At 40.8% G+C, this 25,285-nt stretch overlaps 1 protein-coding gene across 3 annotated transcripts in view; it reads left to right on the top strand.

The window, feature by feature from the left end:
• KIAA0825 (KIAA0825 ortholog) overlaps positions 1 to 25,285 on the top strand; it is a 429,746-nt gene that overhangs the window by 160,582 nt on the left and 243,879 nt on the right. For all 3 annotated transcript variants that reach the window (XM_069590144.1, XM_069590145.1, XM_069590146.1), the window contains exon 14: positions 3,900 to 4,039. In XM_069590144.1, the coding sequence (XP_069446245.1) occupies positions 3,900 to 4,039 (140 nt within the window). The remainder of the gene's footprint in view (positions 1 to 3,899; positions 4,040 to 25,285) is intronic.

Below are 25,285 nucleotides of genomic sequence, written 5' to 3'. Positions count from 1 at the left end.
ATGGCTCCTGGATTTATGTAGTTTATCTCTTAGGGATGTGGGAACCATATAATGGCTGTTCATTTAAAGTAAATATCTAGTCTTGAAAAACAGCACCCAACATCGCTTGGTTTTATCCCAAGCTGTGTGTTTCAGAGTCCGTTCCAATGTTCCCCTATTCTGACAGCTTCTGCATGTTTTGTGAATAGTAGGGGCAGTGACCCCCTAGGTCATGTGACCTGAACAGTGAGGCTAATTGTATTGTAGTCTGACTTTACTGCAGAGTCTTTTCTTACCCTGTGCTCCATGCACAATGTGGTTGAAAGTCAAGCTATTGTTCACTTATAGGTCTAGCATTTTTAAACTTTAGACTGCAGTGTGAACACATGCTAAAAAGTTGCAGAAACTGCAGATGAACTACTTGATTTGCTAGGCTTAGTTGCTCAGTCATGTCCAACCCTTTGCGACACCATGGGCTGTAACCCTTCAGGCTCCCCTGTCCATGGGGCTTCTCCAGGCAGGTATACTGGAGTGGGTTGCCATGCCTGCCTCTAGGGGATCTTCCCAACCCAGGGATCGAACTCAGGTCTCCCACAATGCAGGCAGATTCTTTACCATCTGAGCCACCAGGGAAGCCCAAGAATACTGTAGTTGGTAGCCTATCCCTGCTCTAAACTACTTGATACATTTTCATAAAGTAAACACACCTAAATACAACCAAGATTTTTCACAATGATTCCATAATAATAATTTGTTAGTTTCATAAACAGGTAATTTTTGAGCCCCTTTATTGCCTGGATTTGAAAGAGTTCTTAGGCCTCTTCATGCCCAGAAATGCAGCACTGTATGAGTATAAGCCTGATATAACCCAGCCATAAATTTGTCCTGTCTGCTAATGTAGGATTTATGAGTTCCAGTGCATTTATCAATTCTGTTCTCTTCTTTGTATTATAGTGCAATTCAACATGTACGTACTTGATACATATATAAAAAAATTCCTTTTTGTCATTTTCTGTGAGGCTCATCTCACTTTCACAGCTCCACCAGCTCAAAGGATGAGGGAGCATATGCTTCTCCATATGCCCAGTGCAGCTCCTCAATGCATTTATTACCCAGAGCTCAGTGACTGAGGAATGTTTGTAATCTTTTATTTCTTTCTTATAGTGAGTCACTCTACTGTACATTTCAAAATCTGTGATAAGTGCAAAGATCCAAGAACTGAGGTACATTTTAACAAACAGCTTCCCATCTGGTAAACGAGAGGTTTTATTTATAACCAGGTATTCGGATACCGCTGTATGAAATGACATTCAAATTATCTTGCCTTATTCTGTGTCTGAAAGGCCTGAGCAAAAACATAACCCTTCCTCCAGTTCATTCTCCATAGAGCAGCCAGGTCAGGAATCTTGTCTGCCTTAAAATGCTTTAACAGGTCCGAAGTCTCCACCTTGGCTTCCTCATGAGCTGGCCCCTGTCTCCTTCTTCAAATTGTCTCTCAACTATCCCCTTCCTTTCCTAAACTCCATCGGACTGGATATTCCGGTTCATTGAATGTATCCTTCAAGTCAGCACTCAGCTCAAGCGAAACAGATAGGTAGGAAACAGATAGGTAGGAAATGTTCAAAAACTAAGTAAATATTAATATGCAACTTACAAACAATTAGCTGCTTTTCATCTACCAAGCAAGTTTCTTGAAGTCAGCACTTGGGGTTTAGGATGGAAACAGGGACAGCCATTGGGAGGATATGCTTCCATATTTCATTCGAAGGGGCTCACCAAGTGGATTCTTCCTTTGGAATGACTGCGAGAACCAGACCAACCTGGGAACACCCAAAGGAATTCAGAGCTGCTGAACTGAGAGATGTGCTTCCCCTGGTCTGAGAGCTAACTAACTCCCTGCTTTTCTCTTTATCACCCATCCAGGGCACAGGTTTTCCTAGCTAATACTGCCTCACCAGTTACTGGGGAGTTTCTCTGGTTTGAGTTAATGTTATCAGAGTCTCACAGGGGAAGCCTGAGCTGGTCCAAAGCTCAGGTGATTTTGTGCATCGTAAGGTTGTGAGATGTTGCAAATGCCCAGCCGAGTCAAGGGGGAGATGTTTTGAAATTTCATTTTATGTCTTTAAATGCTCTCACTTTTGTTTAAACAAGCATTTTGGCAATGCATCCTCTTTTTTTTTTTTTTTTTAAGGGTTTGTCTATTTATGAGCAGATGAATCAATCAGCTAACATTTACAGAGCCCTTAAACATGCTTAGTTCTTTGGTAGGAGCTTTGGGATATAAACTAAGTGTGCCCATGAGGCTTGAATCTGAGTGGAGAGATAAAGCTTTTATTGATGAAATAATAAAGTGCTAAAATCTGTATACCCTGCTACCCGAGCTCCAAAAAGCACTGCCTTCCACAGTGGTTCTCAAACCCTGGTGTGCATCAGCATCTCGTGGAGAGGGCTTGTTAAAGCACAGATTTCTGGGGCCCATTCCCAGAATTTCTCATGGGATAAGACCTGGGAAATTGCATTTTTCACAGGTTCCCAGGTGTGGCTGATATTGTTGGTCCAGGGCCCAGGCTTTGGAAAACTTTGGTCTAGACCATGTGGATGGGCCACCGCGTCGTACATTTCATCTTGAAATGATGCCACAAATCATCTCTCAGCGATTTCCTCTGCTCTGCTTTCTTCCCCCGAAAGCATACATGTGGTTTTCCCAGTCAACCTTGACATTGCTCTTTCCTTCCCGCTGCCACCCTCCTTATTCCCACCATCCTTATGGCCACAGTCAGATTGAGTTTGGTCACTTCCTGCACTTTGTTGTTGTTCAGTTGATAAGTCATGTCCGACTCTTTTGCGACCGCACGGAGCCCACCAGGCTCCTCCGTCCATGGCATTTCCCAGGCAAGAATACTGGAGTGGATAAGCTGATCTGAGATGCTGTGACCTTTAGCCAATCAAAACCTTGAGACTTTAGAAGGAAAAAGTGAATAATGTTATCAGGTTTTAGTTTCTACCTCATTTCCTTATCTCCAGATTCATTGGTAAACTAATGTGGTGATTTGGGGGACCTGATTTTAATTTTCTATTCACTGCAGATGGTAGTTTCCCAAGTAGAAACTTATCTGCTTTGGAACTACTTCTCTTTGATACACTGATTACCCAGGGGACATTGGCTGGTGATCCAGTGGTTACCTTCACCTTCCTGTGCAGCAGTTGCAGGTTTGATCCCTGGTGGAGGAGCTAAGATCCCACATGCCTTACCGCCACAACACTGAAACGTAAAACAGAAGCAACATTGTAATAATTCAATAAAGACCTTAATAAGTGGGAAAAAAAACTTAAAAAAAAAAGACCAACTGATTACCCAAGTAGATAGCAGTGTGACTCTTAAGAGTTGTTCTGATAATTGCCTGTTGATTTATGGCTTTTACATATTAAAAAATTAGATTATGGTTGATCTCTGACAGAAGCTTTGAATTCCTTTCATTTTATCAGCAATCATAGTACATGGCAAATTAGCAGCTAAAACATACTGTAACATCTTTCCGTGAATAGTGAAAGAAGTTCATAGCACATAGTAGGCACGCATGTATTTGTCAAATGAACAAATAAATGTGCTCAAAAATGCATAAATCATTTTTATTTTGCTCCATGAAACTAAAACATAGTTCTGTGAAATGTAGGCATGGTTATTTTGTATCAGTTTTAAAATTGGCAGGCTACCAAATGTTAATTTGCTTTTAGCTAGTAGAGATTAAATGTAATTCCTTCCCTGAGCAACCCTGAAGTAAGCAAGCATGAAAGCATTTTCACAGTAATCTGGGAGGAATTGACATTTAAAGGAGTTAGCATTACATCTGTACTTGAAAGCTATTAATTTCATAGATAAATTAACTTCATTACTTCATCTTTATCTTGCATTTTGAAAGGACTCCATCAGCTGGACGACTGACAGCCGAGGGTCAACTGAAACTGCTCTTATCCCAGCCAGGTTGTAATTGGAACCTGCTTCTGGAAACCCTACTGCATCACGATGGTCTTTTACTAAGAATCTTGCTAAAGAGCTCAAGTGAGTATTTGTAGTTTTGAGAATGTCCTGAAAAACCTCAGTCATTGTTCAAGCTGAATGGAATGTTCCTTCCTACTTGAATGTTGGCAGGGGAGTGATACCAACTGTGTTATACCAATAGTCAGTGGGGTTAGCAGCAGGAAAAATACTGAATCACTTTATAAACCTATCCGAAAGGTTTTCTTTCAGGGATAGTCTGAATGAGGGAAAACAATATTTTCATATGAAACTTCTATCATAACTATCATAATATAAGAGATATGTCAATATTTGGGGTTTGAAATGCCTAAGAACATATTATGGGAACACAGTTATATGTCCAAAACAGAAGTCTCAGTTAGACCTGAGAGAGAGAGATTAAGATTGTTTTTGACCCACATTAAGCACTTCAGTGGATCATGAAAAATGCTTATGGAACTTATGAGCAAGCAAGTGTGGCTTGCCTCCACGTCCACTGGGGCGTGGAGAAGTAGTCGTGAGAAAATTACGAATGGAGATTGAGGAGTAATGGAGGCCCATGCTTCTCTTAATTAGACTTTCTTTTCTCCCCTGTAAGCACTATTTTAGAAGATGGTAAGCAATGTTATGCCAATCTAACATTATGTCCTACTGTTCTCCTGCTACATCTATAGAGTTTTCTAGCATCTTTACACACCCCTATGCATTCCTTCTGGTCTGTACTACACAGATAGCCAGATTCATTTTATCAGTCATTAGTTTCAGTATAGTCTTCCCTATTCAAAATATTTTTTTCTCTAGTCCCCTATCACAGGAACAAATCCCTAAGCTTTGGCCATTCAAATATGATCCCAGACTAGTTTTGTAACCCATTTCCCCACTGTTCCCTTGTGTGTGCGTGTGCCATTGTGTGTGGACAATTCCAGCCATTGTCCACAAAACCCCACGTGCATGCTTCTTCTAGGCTTCCCTGGTGGTTCTGGTAAGGAATCTGCCTGCCGTGCAAGAGACCACCTGCGATGCAGGAGGTGCAGGTTGGATCCCTGGTTCTGGAAGGTCCCCTGGAGAAGGGAATGGCAGCTCACTCCAATATTCTTGCCGGGAGAATCCCATGGACAGAGGAGCCTGGAGGGCTACAGTCCATGGGGTGGCAAGAGTCCGGCATGACTTAGTGACTAAATCACCACCACCACCACATGTTCCTTCCACACTTTGCTCACCCATTTTTCCAGCTTGAAAGACCCACCTAGCCTCCACCAGTGGACAAGGGTGCCAAGTGGTGGGTAACCTGGGATTCTGCTAAGCTCTAGATCTCTGAACACTGTCTCACACTGATCTCTCCCTCCCTTGAACTTCACAGCGTCTGTTATGGTGACTACTGCTCGTCACTTAGTCTGCCTTACATTGTTATTATATACGTATGTTAATAAAGCAAAAGCTACAAGGCCCTACCGGCCTGTTGTATACAAAACGAGGTTCACAGCATCCCCTTCCAGACTGTTCCAGTCATTTCTGGAGTATTTGCTTTCTCAGATTTGCCCACAACCAGTTCCCCATAGTTTTCTCTTCTGCTCGCCTTGAGGTTTGTTCCCCAAAAACCACATAGGGGAGGTGCCCTACTGCTGAGCCCTCTGCTTCTCTCCTGATGCTCCCAAATCCAGAAATCTTGTGGTGCCAAAGGGCACTATGAGTCCTCCAGCCTCACCATGTTCCAAGCAGAGGTTTGGAGATTACCTCTCCTCCAACCTTGAATCTGAGTTCACTCTCTGAGCCCCTGAGCAGTTCTGTGTGGGCCTTAAGTTTCACAAAGCTCAACGGAAAGCAGGATCTTTAGCTTCAATATCTTAAACTCCACTCTCCTAAAGGGAAAACAGGTGCTAGGGGAATTAATAGCCAACATATATTGTTCACTTGTTAGCTGTCAGGCAGTCTGCAAGGCACCTCACATTTACTATCTAATTTGACTCTTAAAACCCTATAAAGTAAGTATAATTATTTTCATCATGTTAAAAATAGCATTAGAGTTTAAGATACTGTTATTTGCCAAAAGACACATGTAGCTGAGAAATGGTGGGTAACCTGGGATTCTGAACCCAACCCGGCACTTTCTTTCCCCTACAATGCTATACAAATATTCTTGTGGATTAAATCCTAGAGTGGGCCACGGGTATCTGGAAGAACTGTAATCTGTCCAGTCTCCGGTTGAATCAAGCAGGACACCCCAGTGCCCATGCATGTAACTGCTTTTGCCAGCCAGGTAGTCAGTGGTGATCACAGATTTTTATTTTTATATTTTCCTCAAGATAGCATGGTGCTTTTTATGGAAAAAGTGCAGTGATTGCTCAGCGATCAGTTGGGATATAAAATGGAGTTTCATTTAAACTTTATAACCTGAACTCTCAGGTCAGGTGCCTGCTCAACATGGACAGTATCTGACATGGCTGGAGAGCTACTCTAATGTTAGTGTGATCGTTGAGGCTCATGAACATGCTCCTAGAAGAGAAATAGTCTCCTTTTAATAGGGTCATATAGTTTAGCCTAGAAAAACAATTGTGATGAAACACTGGGCTATTCTAATACAGCCACTAAGTACAGGGATAGCAATTGTGGTTAAATGAATAACCAAGTTTTCTAGCAAAAGAGTTCTACATTTATATTACATCTACCTTTTGTATATATAACATGATATTGATTTTGAGGGACTTAAAAGTTATCAAAATGGTACCATACTGTAGCTCCTTCAGTTCTGGTTCTTATGGAGTGCAGAAGTGTATTTACCCAGCCTGCTAAAATATCTTACCAGTTTTGGCAAAGGTTGTTATGTTTGATTTTAGCTGCTTTGGTATTGTCTTATATTAATTTTATTAGCTACTTCATTAGCGTAAGGATGAAGTGACAGAATTTACTGATCAGTTGATTGACTGACTTATTAAACTCCATTAGAAACCTTGTCACTTTAACTTAGAAACAATATGCTCAGGGAATCTTATTAACTAGACTAAAGTCAAAATTATTATGCACCTAAAAATACATATGTAATATTTTTTCAGAGATTTTTCTCTTCATTCAATACCATTTGGTAATTTAGAAGTTAGATCACATCTTTAGGAAAGCAAAATTTTAGAGTGAAATGTTCTGATTAGGTGCTTCAAGCAGCATAACTATTGGCCTGTTTATGGGAGACTTTTCTTTATGAATAGTCCCTTTTTAGTCTAATTGATAAAATTTCACTCTTGTTAATTTGGCTCAGGAATAAGAATGGAGATTATAAATACACATTTTTATTGTATGTATTTTAAAAACAAGGTCCTCTTCATCCAATAAGCAATCATTAAATTCTGTTAGGTAAAGTACTTTTTTTTGATAGACAACCATATATTATAAACATTAAAATATAAGGGGTTTATGTCTGTAGCTTTAGATCTTGCTCTATGAAAATGAGCAAGTGGTGGATGTGACAGGTGATGGAAGTAAAGTCCGATGCTGTAAATAACAATATTACCTTCCTAGGCAACTGGAATGTGAGGTCCATGAATCAGGGTAAATTGGAAGTGGTCAAACAGCAGATGGCAAGAGGGAACACTGACATTTTAGGAATCAGTGAACTACAATGGACCGGAATGGGCGAATTTAATTCAGAACCATTGATCTCCTGCTGTGCACAAGAATCCCTTAGAAGAAATGGAATAGCCCTCACAGTCAACAGAAGAGTCCAAAACACAGTACTTGGGGGCAATACTAAAAATGACAAAATGGTCTCTGTTTGTTTCCAATGCAAACCATTCATATAACAGTAATTCAAGTCTATGCCCAAACCACTAATGCTGAAAAACTGAAGTTGAACAGTTCTGTGAAGACCTATAAGACCTTCTAGAACTAACGCCCAAAAAAGATGTCCTTTTAATCAGAGGTGACTTGAATGAAAAAGTAGGAAATCAAAAGTAGGGAAAACCACTAGATGATTCAGGTATGACCCAAATCAAATCCCTTATGATTGTACAGTAGAAATGACAAATAGATTCAATGGATTAGATCTGATAGACAGAGTGCCTGAAGAACAATGGACCGAGGTTCATAACGTTGTACAGGAAGCAGTGATCAAAACCATCAACAAGAAGAAATGCAAAAAGGCGAAATGATTGTCTGATGAAGCCTTACAAATAGCTGAGAAAAGAAGAGAAGCGAAAGGTAAAGGAGAAAAGGAAAGATATAAGCATCTGAATGCAGAGTTCCAAAGACTAGCAAGGAGAAATAAGAAAGCCTTCCTAACTGATCAGTGCAAAGAAATAGAGGAAAATAATAGAATGGGAAAGACTAGAGATTTCTTCAAGATATTTAGATACCAAGTGAACATTTCATGCAAAGATGGGCATGAATGCTGTGGACCTAACAAAAGGAAAAGATATTAAGAAAAGGTGGCAAGAATACACAGAACTATACAAAAAAGATCTTCATGACCCAGATAACCACAATGGTGTGATCAGTCACTAGAGCCAGACATGCTGGAATGCTAAGTAAAGTGGGCCATAGAAAGCATCACTATGAACAAAGCTAGTGGAGGTGATGGAATTGCAGCTGAGCTATTTCAGATCCTAAAAGATGATGCTGTGAAAGTGCTGCACTCAATATGACAGCAAATTTGGAAAACTCAGCAGTGGCCACAGGACTGGAAAGGTCAGTTTTCATTCCAATCCCAAAGAAAGGCAATGCCAAAAATGTTCAAACTACCGCACAATTGCACTCATCTCACACACTAGTAAAGTAATGCTCAAAATTCTCCAAGCTAGGCTTCAACAGTATGTGAACCAAGAACTTCTAGCTGATCAAGCTGGATTTAGAAGAGGCAGAGGAACCAGAGATCAAATTGCCAGCATCCACTGGATCACTGAAAAAAGCAAGAGAGTTCCAGAAAAACATCTACTTCAGCTTTATTGACTATGCTAAAGCCTTTGTGTGGATCACAACAAACTGTGGAAAAATTCTTCAAGATATGGAAATACCAGACCTTCTGACCTTCCTCCTGAGAAATCTATATGCAGGTCAAGAGGCAACAGTTAGAACTGGACATGGAACTACAGACTGGTTCCAAATTGGGAAAGGAGTACATCAGGCTATATATTGTCACCCTGTTTGTTTAACTTATATGCAGGGTACAGCATGCGAAAGGCCTGGCTGGATGAAACAAAAGCTGGAATCAAGATTCCAGGGAGAAATATCAATAACCTCATATATGTAGATGACACCACCCTAATGGAAGAAAGTGAAGAGGAACTAAAAACCCTCTTGATGAAAGTGAAAGAGGAGTGTGAAAAAGTTTATTTAAAATTCAACATTCAGAAAGCTAAAACTATGGTATCTGTCTCATCACTTCATCGCAAATTGATGGGGAAACAATGGAAGCAGTGACATACTTTATTTTCTTGGGTTCCAAAATTACTGCAGCCATGAAACTTAAAGATGCTTGCTCCTTGGAAGATAAGCTATGACCTACCTAGAGAGCATATTAAAAAGCAGAGTCATTACTTTGAAACAAGGGCTGTATAGTCAAAGCTATGGTTTTTCCAGTAGTCATGTATGGATGTGAGTTGGATTATAAAAAATGCTGAGCACCAAAGAATTGATGCTTTTGTACTGCGGTGTTAGAAAAGACTCTTGAGAGTCCCTTGGACAGCAAGGAGATCAAACCAGTCCATCCTAAAGGAAATCAGTTTTGAATATTCATTGGGAAGACTGATGCTGAAGCTGAAACCCCAATACTTTGGCCACCTGATGGGAAGAGCTGACTTGTTGAAAAGGCCCTGATGCTGGGAAAGATTGAAGATGGGAGGAGGAGGGGACAACAGAGGATGAGATGGTTGGATGGCATCACCAACTCAATGCACTTGAGTTTGAGCAAGCCCCGGGAGTTAGTGATGGACAGGGAAGCATGGTGTGCTGCAGTCAATGGGGTCACAAAGAGTCGAACACAGCGGAACCACTGAACTGAACTATGAAAATGATTTATCAGAATTTCTATTATTTTAAAAAGAATTGGCAGAGTATATACAGACATAACTTTTTTAAAATATAAATTTATTTATTTTAATTGGAGGCTAATTACTTTACAATATTGTGTTGGTTTTGCCATACATCAACATGAATCCGCCACAGGTGTACATGTGGTCCCCCTCCTGTAGCCCACTTCCATCTCCCTTCCCATGCCATCCCTCAGGGGCGAGAAATAACTTTTTTGTAATATGAGATACAACTCCCTGAGTGTCAGAAAATAGCAAAATTTAATAACTAAATATATAGTAAACTTTTAATTTATAATATGTGCTTCATAGGCTGCAAGCTTCTAGGAAGCTTGGCTAAGGTTCAGTGGACTTCAGAAGGTAATGTGTGTTAGTTTTATTTTTAAGATGGGGTATTCTAAATGTGAAGGAAGAAACCTCTCAACTACTAATGTTTACAGAAGATTTTAAATTTATAAGACATTATTTTGGATTATTGATGTTAAAACCCCAAGGCAGTTGTTTTGGCATTACATCACTGAGGCCACATGGCCTTAACTAGTGTCTGACTTGTGACATCAAAGAAACAAATATCTGGCAATTTCCCAGTTGTTAGCAGTTGGCCTTTTTCTGCTAGTGACATTTGAATGAAGTGTGACTAACCCTCTTTCCTTTGCCCCTTGCCCCAGGAATGATCCTCAGTGAAATTTCTTGGCTTCTGGTGATTTTCAGTTGTAATATAACAACCACAACAAACTAGCAAATACATAATTTTTAACATGTTCCAGACATTGCCTCTAAGTACTTTAAATGTGTTCAATCACTGAACCCTCAAAACAACTCTGTGTGGCAGGTACAATTATCTCCATTTTATAGAGGCAGAAAGTGAGACAGAGATATCAAGTTGTTTGCCCAAGTCACACATCTTGTAATTGGCAAAGCAGGATTTGAGGCAAAGCTGATGTTCAGAGACTGCGCTTTCACCCGTCACACTGCAGGGCATCGCAGCAGAGCCACAGAAAGCTCACAAAATTGCAGAGAGGCCCAGTTCGTGAAAGCTATCAGGAACCTCTGTGGTGGATAATGTTGGTAGTACATTCTGTACTTTTCAACCATGTAACACAGTGCCTAAAGGGAATCAAGAAACAGGTCTACAGAAAATTCTAGATAAATCCCTGCTACCACTACAAAGGGTTGGTTAACTTAAAATGAATGAAAGTGTTGGTCGCTCAATCGTTTTCTACTCTTTGTGACTCCATGGACTGCAGTCCATGACTACTGCCAGACTCCTCTGTCCATGGAATTATCAAGGCAGAAATACAGGAGTGTGTACACAGAAGCACTATACAAAAATGATCTTCATGACCCAGATAACCATGATGGTGTGATCACTCAACTAGAGTTAGACATCCTGGAATGTGAAGTCAAGTGGGCCTTAGGAAGCATCACTATGAACAAAGCTAGTGAAGGTGATAGAATTCCAGATGAGCTATTTCAGATCCTAAAAGATGATGCTGTGAAAGTGCTGCACTCAATATGCCAGCATTTGGAAGACTCAGCAGTGGCCACAGGACTGGAAAAGGTCAGTTTTCATTCCAATCCCAGGAAGGCAATGCCAAAGAATGTTCAAACTACCACACAATTGCACTCATCTCACACGCTGGCAAAGTAATGCTCAAAATTCTCCAAACCAGGCTTCAAAAATACGTGAGTTGTGAACTTCTAGATGTTTAAGGTGGATTTAGAAAAGGCAGAGGAACCAGAGATCAAATTGCCACCATCCGTTGGATCATCAAAAAAGCAAGAGAATTCCAGAAAAGCATCTACTTCTGCTTTGATGACTGCACCAAAGCCTTTGACTGTGTGGATCACAACAAACTGTGGAAAATTTTTCAAAAGATGGGAATACCAGACCATCCTCCTGAGAAATCGTTCTGCAGGTCCAGAAGAAACAGTAAGAACTGGACATGGAACAACAGACTAGTTCCAAAATGGGGAAGGAGTACATCAAGGCTGTCTATTGTCACCCTGCTTATTTAACTTCTATGCAGAGTAGATCATGAGAAACGCTGGGCTGGAAGAAGCACAAGCTGGAATCAGGGTTGCCGGGAGAAGTATCAATCACCTCAGATATGCAGATGACACCACCCTTATGGCAGAAAGTGAAAAGGAACTAAAGAGCCTCTTGATGAAAGTGAAAGAGGAGCATGAAAAAGTTGTCGTAAAACTCAACATTCAGAAAATGAAGATCGTGGCATCTGGTCCCATCACTTCATGGGAAATAGATGGGGAAACAGTGGAAACAGTGACAGAGTTTATTTTCATGGGCTCCAAAATCACTGCAGATGGGGACTGCCCCCATGAAATTAAAAGATGCTTGCTCCTTGGAAGAAGAGCTATGAAAAACACGTAGACAACATATTAAAAAACCAGAGACATTACTTTGTCAACAAAGGTCTGTCTAGTCAAAGCTATGGTTTTTCTAGTAGTCACGTATGGATGTGAGAGTTGGAGTATAAAGAAAGCTGAGCACCGAAGAATTGATGCTTTTAAACTGTGGTGTTGGAGAACTCTTGAGAGTCCCTTGGACAGCAAGGAGATAAAGCAGTCCACCCTAAGGGAAATCAGTCTTGAATATTCATTGGAAGCTGAAGCTGAAACTCCAATACTTTAGATGTTGAAGCTGAAGGTTCAATACTTTGGCCACCTGATGTGAAGAACTGACTCATTGGAATAGACACTGATGCTGGGAAAGATTGATGGCAGGAGAAGAAGAAAAGTATGAGATGGTTGGATGGCATTACCAATTTGATGTACATGAGTTGAGCAAGCTCCCAGAGTTGGTGATGGACAGGGAAGCCTGGCATGTTACAGTCCATGGGTTGCAAAGAGTCAGACACGTTGAGCAATTGAACTGGGCCATTCTCTTCTCCTGGGGGTCTTCTCAACCTAGAAATCAAACTAAGGTCTCCCGCATTGCAGGTGGGTTCTTTATCATCTGAGCCACCTGGGAAGCCAGATCAACTCAAATTCTCTATATTCTTGGTCTTTTGGATAAAAAGGAATATTATGGCAGAGGCTTTGTGTTTTATTGTACAGCATGTGTGTGTGTGTGTTTCACTTTATGTGTGACTAAAATTTCATTTTATAGCTGTCGTGGAAAGAAGTAACCAAAACTAAAATGCTCCCTCTTGGTACCCTTAGCACTCCTAACTTCAATGTCCTTGGCTACTTTTGCTAGTGACAATGTCTGTATTCTCACTTTTTCTTTTTTTTTCTCTTATTTTATTTTTAATATAAATTTATTTATTTTAATTGGAGGCTAATTACTTTACAATATTGTATTGGTTTTGCCATACATCAACATGAATCCGCCACGAGTATACATGTGTTCCCCATCCTGAACCCCCCTCCCACCTCCCTCCCCGTACCATCCCTTTGGGTCATCCCAGTGCACCAGCCTTGAACATCCTGTATCATACATTGAACCTGGACTGGTGATTCGTTTCATATATGATATTATACATGTTTCAATGCCATTCTCCCAAATCATCCCACCCTCACCCTGTCCCAGAGTCCAAAATACTGTCCTATACATCTGTGTCTCTTTTGCTGTCTCGTATACAGGGCTATCATTACCATCTTTCTAAATTCCATATATATGTGTTAGTATACTGTATTGATGTTTTCCTTTTTGGCTTACTTCACTCTGTATAATAGGCTCCAGTTTCATCCACCTCATTAGAACTGATTCAAATGTATTCTTTTTAATGGCTGAGTAATACTCCATTATGTATATGTACCACAGCTTTCTTATCCATTCATCTGCTGATGGACATCTAGGTTGCTTCCATGTCCTGGCTATTGTAAACAGGGCTGTGATGAACATTGGGGTCCACGTGTCTCTTTCATTTCTGGTTTCCTTGGTGTGTATGCCCAGCAGTGGGATTGCTGGGTCATAAGGCAGTTCTATTTCCAGTTTTTTAAGGAATCTCCTCACTGTTCTCCATAGTGGCTGTACTAGTTTGCATTCCCACCAACAGTGTAAGAGGGTTCCCTTTACTCCACACCATCTCCAGCATTTATTGCTTGTAGACTTTTGGATCACAGCCATTCTGACTGGCATGAAAGGGTACCTCATTGTGGTTTTGATTTGCATTTCTCTGATAATGAGTGATGTTGAGCATCTTTTCATGTGTTTGTTAGCCATCTGTATGTCTTCTTTGGAGAAATGTCTATTTAGTTCTTTGGCCCATTTTTTGATTGGGTCGTTTACTCTTCTGGAATTGAGCTGCAAGAGTTGCTTGTATATTTTTGAGATTAGTTGTTTGTCAGTTGCTTCTTTTGCTATTATTTTCTCCCATTCTGAAGGATGTCTTTTCACCTTGCTTATAGTTTCCTTTGTTGTGCAGAAGCTTTTAATTTTGATTAGGTCCCATTTGTTTATTTTTGCTTTTATTTCCAGTATTCTGGGAGGTGGATCATAGAGGATCCTGCTGTGATTTATGTCGGAGAGTGTTTTGCCTATGTTCTCCTCTAGGAGTTTTATAGTTTCTGGTCTTACGTTTAGATCTTTAACCCATTTTGAGTTTATTTTTGTGTATGATGTTAGAAAGTGTTCTAGTTTCATTCTTTTACAAGTGGTTGACCAGTTTTCCCAGCACCATTTCTTAAAGAGATTGTCTTTTCTCCATTGTATATCCTTGCCTCCTTTGTTAAAGATAAGGTGTCCATAGGCATATGGATTTATCTCTGGGCTTTCTATTTTGTTCCATTGATCTATATTTCTGTCTTTTTCAATATTTTTTTTCTGTCCTTGATTTGTACCATATTCTTACTTAGAACAGTGGAGTTATATTTATATTTTTTGCCTTAGTCTTTCCAACCAAGCCTCCTGTCCACCAATGATGACAGACTAGCCTAGAATATCAGTGGTCTCTATAGAATTATTCAGCTCCCAGAGACAGTTATCATCTAGGGTCTGTGCTGAGTCTGCATGACGGTAGGGTGACTGTAGGGCATGATAACATAAAGCAAGGCTTCTGAACTTTGCAGTGCGGGTAGCTGTTTAAAACTGCAGGTTTTCATTTTAGGTCTTGTTGGGGGTGCGGGGTACCTGAAATTCTGCTTTTCTAACAAGTTGCCAGGTAACGCTGCACTTGATGCTGCTGGTGGCTGGACCACCTTTTGAGAAGCAACACCATCATATAAGGTTTCTATTGCTACAGTTGGCAAAAAATTTGGGTATGTGATTTATCTTTCCAATGTATTGTGTTTTTAAAGAGACATAATTTACTTATGATTATTTATAATCCATTTTATCAGAACATTCACAGTAGTCACAAAGCTTCTTCTTATTTGAATACAGGTCTGATTATGTCACTTTTCTGCTAAAAACCTTTAGTTACTGCCCACTAATTATAGAGGTGTTTGTAAATGATGTTGCTGCTGCTGCTGCTAAGTCACTTCAGTTCAATTTAGTTCGGTTCATTCGCTCAGTCATGTCCAACTCTTTGCGACCCATGCATCACAGCATACCAGGCCTCCCTGTCCATCACCATCTCCAGGAGTTCACTCAAACTTAAGTCCATCGAGTCAGTGATGCCATCCAGCTATCTCATCCTCTGTCATCCCCTTTTCCTCCTGCCCCCAATCCCTCCCAGCATCAGAGTCTTTTCCAATGAGTCAGCTCTTCGCATGAGGCTGCCAAAGTACTGGAGTTTCAGCTTTAGCATCATTCTTTCCAAAGAACACCCAGGGCTGATCTCCTTTAGAAGGGACTGGTTGGATCTCCTTGCAGTCCAAGGGACTCTCAAGAGCCTTGTCCAACACCACAGTTCAAAAGCATCAATTCTTCGGCTCTCAGCTTTCTTCACAGTCCAACTCTCACATCCATACATGACCACTGGAAAAACCATAGCCTTGATTAGACGGGCCTTTGTTGGCAAAGTAATGTCTCTGCTTCTCAATATGCCATCTAGGTTGGTCATAACTTCCCTTCCAAGTAGCAAGCGTCTTTTAATTTCATGGCTGAAATCACCATCTGCAGTGATTTTGGAGCCCCCCAAAATAAAGTCTGACACTATTTCCACTGTTTCCCCATCTATTTCCCATGAAGTGATGGGACCAGATGCCATGATCTTCATTTTCTGAATGTTGAGCTTTAAGCCAACCTTTTCACTCTCCTCTTTCACTTTCATCAAGAGGCTTTTTAGTTCCTCTTCATTTTCTGCCATAAGGGTGGTATCATCTGCATATCTGAAGTTATTGATATTTCTCCCGGCAATCTTGATTCCAGCTTGTGCTTCTTCCAGCCCAGTGTTTCTCGTGATGTACTCTGCATATAAGTTAAATAAGTAGGGTGACAATATACAGCCTTGACGTACTCCTTTTCCTATTTGGAACCAGTTCCATGTCCAGTTCTAACTGTTGCTTCCTGACCTGCATATAGGTTTCTCAAGAGGCAGGTCAGGTGGTCTGGTATTCCCATCTCTTTCAGAATTTTCCACAGTTTTTTGTGATCCACACAGTCAAAGGCTTTGGCATAGTCAATAAAGCCGAAGTAGATGTTTTTCTGGGACTCTCTTGCTTTTTCGGTGATGGAGCAGATGTTGGCAATTTGATCTCTGGTTCCTCTGCCTTTTCTAAAACCATCTTGAACGTCTGGAAGTTCATGGTTCACGTATTGCTGAAGCCTGGCTTGGAGAATTTTGAGCGTTACTTTACTAGCGTGTGAGATGAGTGCAATTATGCGGTAGTTTGAGCATTCTTTGGCATTGCCTTTCTTTGGGATTGGAATGAAAACTGACCTGTTCCAGTCATGTCCAACTCTGTGCTACCCCATAGACAGCAGCCCACCAGGCTCCCCCGTCCCTGGGATTCTCTAGGCAGGAACACTGGAGTGGGTTGCCATTTCCTTCTCCAATGCATGAAAGTGAAAAGTGAAAGTGAAAGTCGTATCCGTAAATGATGTTGCATAGTCCTAAATCGTGTCTGACTCTTTGGTGACCCCTTGGGCTGTAGCCCACCAGGCTCCTGCGTCCATAGGGTTTTCCAGGCAAAAATCCTGGTACGGGTTGCCATTTCCTTTTCTAGGGGGTCTTCCCAACCCAGGGATCAAACCCGTATCTCCTGCATTGCAGGTGGATTGTTTAACCCTGAGCCACCAGGGAAGACTGCTTATAGAGCATGAACCCTAATCCTTTGGACACAAGCAGTGTCCTTTGTGCTCTGGAGATGATTGACTTGCCCAGCATCTTGTCCTACTCTTCACCAGTTTAACACGCATATTCTGGTCTAGGTTGCACATCTTAGATTTGTGTATTTATAACAGCAATGTCCCTTCGAAATATCTTGAGGAAAGAGGCAGCTGCTCCAACACAAGTGACCTTTCAGTGGCCCAATTCCAAGTTCTTTCCTGCTACTAAACCTTTGAAATATTATTTTTGTGTGCCTAGAATCTTCTCCTTTTTCATTTTCCTGTAACTAATACTCACCTTTTTGCTTCAATATCATGATATTTCCTAGGAAGTCATCTTTGATCATTCCATAAGGTCCCACAAAATTTCCTTCTGTAATCCTTCTCAGCAACTTAAAGTGAAAGGTTAATTGACATAGTTGTATATTTAATGTCTGTCTCTGACAGTGCAACCTTCAGAAGGGCAGGGACATCTCATCATTGTTCCCCAGTGTTTGGCCTGGTTCTTGACACTTGAGACTGGTATTGAGCCCGTAAAAGGGGCTTAAAAACTATTTGTGAATGAAGGGAATTTCCCGGAAAAAATTTTACTTCATTCATGAGCATTGTGATCTGTCTAAACTTCAGGCTCCCCATGTTGTCATCTGTCTAAGCTTCAGCTTCCCATTTCTAAATGGGGTACTATAGTGATGTATGTGTCTATTTTGAGCTTTAAAAAAGGAAATCAACATAAAGCACCATTTGTTGATACCTGATAGATACTTAATTTCTGTTAGAGTCTTTTCTTCTTTTACACAGTCTGGAAACATATGCTTTCCATGCAGTGGTCTGTCCCTCAGCTACTCTGTGACTCTCCCTTCTATCCAAGCATAACTTTAAGTGTGTCCTCGAGGTGGGTTTCCCCTTTGACATGTTTGGCCTAAAAGATATTGCCCTAGCAGCTCTCGTGGGTGTAAAGAGGAGAACTGGGCCAAAAAGATATTTTCAAGTTTTGTATGTTACAGCACTTCTTAAAAACATTTGCATGTAGCTTAGGAGATTGGTGATATGAATTTTACTGTGATTGTTTTACCTACCCAGAATCACATCTAATCTGGCTTGACAGTGGCTGAAATATTGTACATTCCATCTCTTTCTGGCACCTAGAAAATGTCTAATATATTTATAGAAACATTTCTTCTTTGGTGGTTAATGTGTTTCTCATGTTACCATGTAAATAACTGGGTATTATATTACAAATGATACTGTTATCTTGACTTTATGTAGCATCTTTTCCCCAACAACTCAGAGTGATTTAACATATTATTTCATTTATGACCCTTGAATCATTAGGGCCATTTTACAAATGAGGAAACTTAGATACCGAGAAATTGGGCAAATTGCCCCCTTGATGTTTACATGGTCCTTGTTAGAAGAATGAAGAGCTATTATTTCATGAAAGTGTATCTATTGTTTTTAAATGAATTCTAAATTGAAAACATGAGTCTTTGTGGAGACATTTGTTCCTAGAAATAAGAAATAATAGTCTTCTGAATTAATTTCTAAAAATGTTTGGCTTGTTTGATTTTATAAACAATTCTCTATTCAACTAAAATTTAAGGGGCATTGGCTAGGTACAAGGCACTGTTCTCAGCTAGAGATACAGTGGTAAAAATGACATGTCATCTCGCATTCACATTCTGGGGGATTAATTGCTGGAGAAAGATGGGGAGGACAGACCTTGAAAAGTAAGAATATATATAAATTAGATAAGTTCAGTTGCTGTTAAGTACCATGAGGTGCTTTTCTAAAGCAAAGTGACTGATAAGAGATTGGGTGATAAGGAAAGGCTACTTGAAGAGCTAACACCTACTTTTGCTTGTGAGTTACTTGGGAGTAGATGGAAGCTCTCCTTACGTAGTATTAGATGGTTAGGATGTATGTGTGCTTTCTTCCAGCATTCTAGAATAGAAGTCAGCCAACTTTTCTGTGAGGGCCAGATGGACCATGGATTGAGGGCTTTCCGGGCCATACAGTCTCTCTCTGCAAGGAGATCAAACCAGTCAGTTCTAAAGGAAATCAGTCCTGAATATTCATTAGCAAGACTGATACTGAAGCTCCAATACTTTGGCCACCTGATGTGAAGAACTGACTCATTAGGAAAGACCCTGATGCTGGGAAAGATAGAAGGCAGGAGAAGAGGATGATAGAGGATGAGATGGTTGGATGGCATCACCGACTCAATGGACATGGGTTTGAGCAGGCTCCAGGAGTTGATGGTGGGAGGTCTGGGGTGCTGCATTCTATGGGGTCACAAAGAGTCAGACTGAGCGACTGAACAACAATAGTCTCCATCACAGCGAGCAAACTCCACCATTCTAGCAGGACCGTACATAAGCAAAGGACGTGACTGCAGTGGAGGAAAGTTCTCAACCCTTTCAGGGTCACTGGCTGGGTTTGCAAATTAAACTAACAGAGAATAACAGGAGAAAAGCATGTTTATTTATTTAATATAAGTTTCACATGACCCAGGATCGTTCCTAAGGAGCTAAGGATCCAGAGAAACAGAAAATGTCATTAGGCTAGGTTTGGCTTAAAGGGTAAAGTGTCTGCCTGCAATGCAGGAGACCCAGGTTTGATCCCTGGGTCGGGAAGATCCCCTGGAGAAGGAAATGGCAACCCACTCCTGTACTCTTGCCTGGAAAATCCCATGGAGGGAGGAGCCTCGTAGGATCCAGTCCATGGGGTCACAAAGAGTCGGACATGACTGAGCGATGACACGTAATGAAGAATGGATAGTTGTGGAGAAATACGATAGGTCAAGTAATGTGAGATAACTGTAAGAAAACTGGGGGGAAATTAGCAAGGCTCATTTGCTAGGATTCTTCTCAGTGTCCTTTTGACTTCAGAGATAAGGATGCGCCTGTACCCCTGGTATAGGGAGGGGAGCTATACTAGAGACATGAGCTATACTAGAGACAAGAAGGGCAGGGGGGAATCAGAGTGACGTTCCTGCTTCTGCTCTTTCCTTAACTCCTTTAACTTAAAATATTAAGTATACCAAAGTGCCTTCTTTTGATGTAGCATTCTTGAACCCCATCACCGATACTCCATTAACATTTTTTTATGGACACTGAAATTTGGATTTTGCATAAATTTTGTGTTACAAATCATATTCTACTTTTGATTCTTTTTCAACCGTTTACAAAAGTAAAAATCATTCTTGGCTCTGGGCCTTCCTGAAACAGGAATCAAGCTGGTCATGTCCCCCGGGCTGTAGTTGCCAAGCCTTGTTCAGGAATATTGTGCAGCACTCAGGAGCTCACTTTTCTGCAAGGTAGTCATTTGGCGAGAAGACCCACACATAGACTTCAGTTCAGTTCAGTTGCTCAGTCGTGTCCAACTCTTTGTGACCCCATGGACTGCAGCACACCAGGCTTCCCTGTCCATCACCACTTCCCGGAGCTTGCTCAAACTCATGTCCATTGAGTCAGTGATGCCATCCTACAGTCTCATCCTCTGTCGTCCCCTTCTCCTCCAGCCTTCAATCTTTCCCAGCATCAGGGTCTTTTCCAGTGAGTCAGTTCTTTGCATCAAGTGGCCAAAGTATTGGAGTTTCAGCTTCAGCATCAGTCCTTCCAATGAATATTCAGGACTGATTTCCTTTAGGATGGACTGGTTGGATCTCCTTGCAGTCCGAGGGACTCTCAAGAGTCTTCTCCAACACCACAGTTCAAGAGCATCAATTCTTCAGCACTCAGCTTTCTTTATAATCCAACTCTCATATCCATACATGACTACTGGAAAAACCATAGCTTTGACTAGATGGACCTTTGTTGGCAAAGTAATGACACTGCTTTTTAGTAGTTGTTCAGGTTGGTCATAGCTTTTCTTTGAAGGAGCAAGCATCTTTCAGTTTCATGGCTGTATTCACCATCTACAGTGATTTTGGAGCACAAGAAAATAAAGTCTCTCATTGTTTTCATTTTGTCGCCATCTATTTTCTATGAAGTGGTGGAATCAGATGCCATGATCGTAGTTTTCTGAATGTTGAGTTTTAAGCCAACTTTTTCATGCTCCTCTTTCACTTTCATCAAGAGGCTCTTCAATTCTTCTTTGCTTTTTACCTTAAGGGTGGTGTCATCTGCATATCTGAGGTTATTGATAATTCTCTCAGCAATCTTGATTCCAGCTTGTGCTCCATCCAGCTCAATATTTTACATGATGTACTCTGCATTAAGTTAAATAAGCAAGGTGACAAAATGCAGCCTTGACATACTCCTTTCCCAAGTTGGAACCAGTCTGTTGTTCCATGTCCAGTTCTAATTGTTGCTTCTTGACCTACATACACATTTGTCAGGAGGAAGGTAAAGTGGTCTAGTATCCCATCTCTTGAAGAATTTTCCACAATTTGTTGTGATCCACAAAGTCAAAGGCTTAGATGTAGTCAATAAAGCCAAAGTAGATGTTTTCCTGGAACTCTCTTGCTTTTTTTATGATCCAGCTGATATTGGTAACTTGATCTCGGGTTCCTCTGCCTTTTCTAAATCCACTTTGAACATCTGGAAGTTCACAGTTCACATACCGTTGAAGCCTGGTCACCTTTTGGTGAAGGTCTTATAGGTCTTCACAGAACCATTCAACTTCAGCTTTTCTTCATTAGTGGTTGGGGCATAGACTTGGATTAATGTTATATTGAATGGTTTGCATTGGAAACAAACAGAGATCATTCTGTCATTTTTGGTATTACCCCCAAGTACTTTGTTTTGGACTCTTGTTGGCTATGAGAGCTATTCCATTTCTTCTAAGGGATTTGTGGGCACAGTAGCAGCTACAATGGTCATCTGAATTAAATTCACCCATTCTGGTCCATTGTAGTTCACTGATTCCTAAAATGTCGATGTTCCCTCTTGCCATCTCCTGTTTGACCACTTCCAATTTACCTTGATTCATGGACCTAACATTCTAGGTTCCTATGCAATATTGTTCTTTATAGCTTCAGACTTTACTTCCATCACCAGTCACATCCACAGCTGGGTGTTGTGGGTTTTTTTGTTTGTTTGTTTTTTTGGCTCCACCTCTTCATTCTTTCTGAAGTTATTTCTCCACTGATCTCCAGTAGCATAGTGGGTACCTACCAGCCTGGGAGTTCATCTTTCAGTGTCCTATCTTTTTGCCTTCTCATGCTGTTCATGGGGTTCTCAAGGCAGGAATACTGAAGTGATTTGCCATTCCCTTCTCTAGTGGACCATGTTTTGTCATAACTCTCCACGATGTCCCGTCTATCTTGGGTGGCCCTACACAACATGGCTCTTAGTTTCATTGAGTTAGACAAGGCTGTGGTCCATAGACCTAGCATGGTGCTTTTAACTTCTCTCCCATAGTCTGAGTAGACATTCCTGTTGGACAGACAGGCATGGTGTCTACCTTACAGAGGAAATTTCCCTTTGAAATATTGATACCTTTTGCTCAGTGGACTTTGTGCTTATTCAAGAGCACAAGTGAAGCTCAAAACTCTTTTCATCGTCCTCAAGTCTGCCAGTTGCAGAATTTGGTCCAACAGTCCACCTGTGCTTAATGGTCTTTCCTTGGCACAAACTGCTTACATGGCAAATGCCCACTGATGAGTCAAAGTGATATGAAGTAAAAACCAAGCCATACCTTCCTTGAATGAATTGGGTATGTGTACCTTGGAGAAGAAAAACACTAGAGGAGTCAGGATAACTACATTCAAATATTTTAAGTCATCATGTAGAAAAAAATGAAAAAAAAACCTGTGCTATTCAATTTTGCAAGTGGACATGGTTGGGAATAAGTTAAAAGGAAATGGATTTTGCCTGTCAACCAAAACAACAGATGGTCATCCGTAATCATAACTGAGGATGTTGTTTACAACTCTGTGTGTCTTTCTCTGTTCACCTAAAGAGACTAGCCTGGATTTCTGTGGACCTTTCTAATAAGTGTTCTCTCTCTGTTTTTTAAATGCAAGAAGCAGTTTGGTAACTTGAGCTGTCCAAAGCAGTAGATGGCCAGCTGCCTTGAATGGTGGTGGATATCCTACTCTTGAAAGGATTCAAAAGGAAGCTAGGTCAGCATTGTCACAGATGCTAGAAGGCTTTTTATTCATTCATTCCACAAGTATTTATTCGTTTATTGACCAAATAATGGAGCTCCATGTAAGATGCCTGCCAACCATATGACCTCATTATGTTTCTTAATCAGTCAGAAGTTGGTATTAATCTGTAGGGTAAGAATCAAAGTTTTAAAGACCTATTTTGGCTGTGCTTGTTAGTCTTGCTAACGCCTACTAGTAGCTGAAGCAAAATTCCTCTTTACTCCACAAATTATTTGTTTGAATTCAAATTAAATACAACTTTGATAACCTGCTTTGTAATTTCTTTTCCAGTTGAGAATGTTCTTATGCAGAACAGCCCTTTGTTCTTTTACCTGTTCGTTTTGCATTCAAGCTGCTCACTTTGATTTGCAAACCTAAAAGGCTTGGAGTTAATGTAAGAGACTCTTGGCAAACATAATTCCTAGATTCAGTTTTATTGAATAGCACTCTCACTAGATGCAATACTAGAAAAGGGTTTCATGGTCAAAATGCTTAGAAACACCACATATATACTAAAATGCCTTCTTAGAGAGTCACAGAGCTCGTGAATAATTAAAGGCTGTGATAAATCCTGCAAAAAACAAAAGTGTTTGCTATTGTTGGAGCCAGCACTTCCCAGAACATATGTGCTACCCAGTAACATCCCACAAATGCACTTTGGAAAATCCTACCTTCTAGAGTATAAGGAAGGACTTCAGTAGATACAGGTCAGTACAGTCAGAACTGTTTGAAACTGCCTAACTACATTTACTAATGTGTAAATAAAACAAAATAATTTTTGAACATGCATAATTGCCTGTATGCCATGTACAGGTTATCAGGTTTCAAGGAACTGGAATCAGTTGCTCAGTCATAAATATTTATTGAATGTAGCTATTTTTCTTGATTATTTTTAAAACACTTTTCTCTCCTTTATTTCATTAAGGGTCAGCCTCTTTAAGACTTGGTTTCTTCATTTATTAAAAACAAAATGGAGTTTTTATGAGGCTCAAGATAAATGTGAAATTGTATGTGAAACGCTTAGCAGAGGGCTTGTACCATTCAGATATTCAATAAAGACCTGCTGCCCATCTCACCACTGTCATAGTCCAGAATTTAGGACTCTGGGTATTCAAAAGAGCTTGAAACCTAATGTCCAGTGATTATTTAGGTATTGAGGAAAACAACATAGGATAAGTTGTAACTGCTGGACTTCAACTTATATACAAGCATTTTAGAACATAGAGCAACATAATAATAATTCCTAGGAAAAAAACTTGGGCCAGAGGATCTCTAAAAAGAATATTTTTGATCTTCATATATTTAAGCTCCATTTCCTCAGATGTCTTTTTAAAGATTTCAATTTTATCAGAATAAGTTGGGATGAAAGTGAAAGTTGCTCAGACATGTCCAGCTCTTTGCAACCCCATGGACTGTCCATGGAATTCTCCAAGCCAGAATACTGGTGTGGGTAGCCTTTCCCTTCTTCAGGGATCGAACCCAGGTCTCCTGCATTGCAGGTGGATTCTTTACCAGCTGGGCCACAAGGAAGCATAAGCTGGGCGGGGGGCAGTAATGAGTCATATTTACTGAAAGCTTGTGAATAATTGGCAGGTTGCAGGTCAGGCCCCTCAAGATGGCTACTCTGTTGTTCTGTGTTTGCTTCCCCTGCCTGGCCAGTGCCTGCTTCACCTAAACCCTATGCACAGGACTGACCTTCCTCCTTACTTGCCCCGGGCTCCAGCTGCTGATTGTTCTTGTCTAGGGAGCAGTAAGTTTTCCTGGTAACTGATGAGCCCGCCTAACGCCAGTTCCCCGACAGCGGGCAATCTCCCCGTCTCTCTGGAACTCAAGACTGCCGCCATGTCCCACCTGCAGCCTGCTGCACACGGTGAGGCCCACGGGGAGGTGTCATTCCAGGACCTTGCTTCAGACATGTAAGCTCTCCCTTCCATTAAACCAGGGGTCCCCAGCCCCCAGACTGTGGACCAGTACCAGCCTGCATACTGTTAGGAACCAGGCAG

This window comes from Ovis canadensis, chromosome 5 (genome assembly GCF_042477335.2).
Source record: "Ovis canadensis isolate MfBH-ARS-UI-01 breed Bighorn chromosome 5, ARS-UI_OviCan_v2, whole genome shotgun sequence".
Classification (NCBI taxonomy): domain Eukaryota; kingdom Metazoa; phylum Chordata; class Mammalia; order Artiodactyla; family Bovidae; genus Ovis; species Ovis canadensis.
This window is presented reverse-complemented; position numbering and strand designations above follow the sequence as displayed.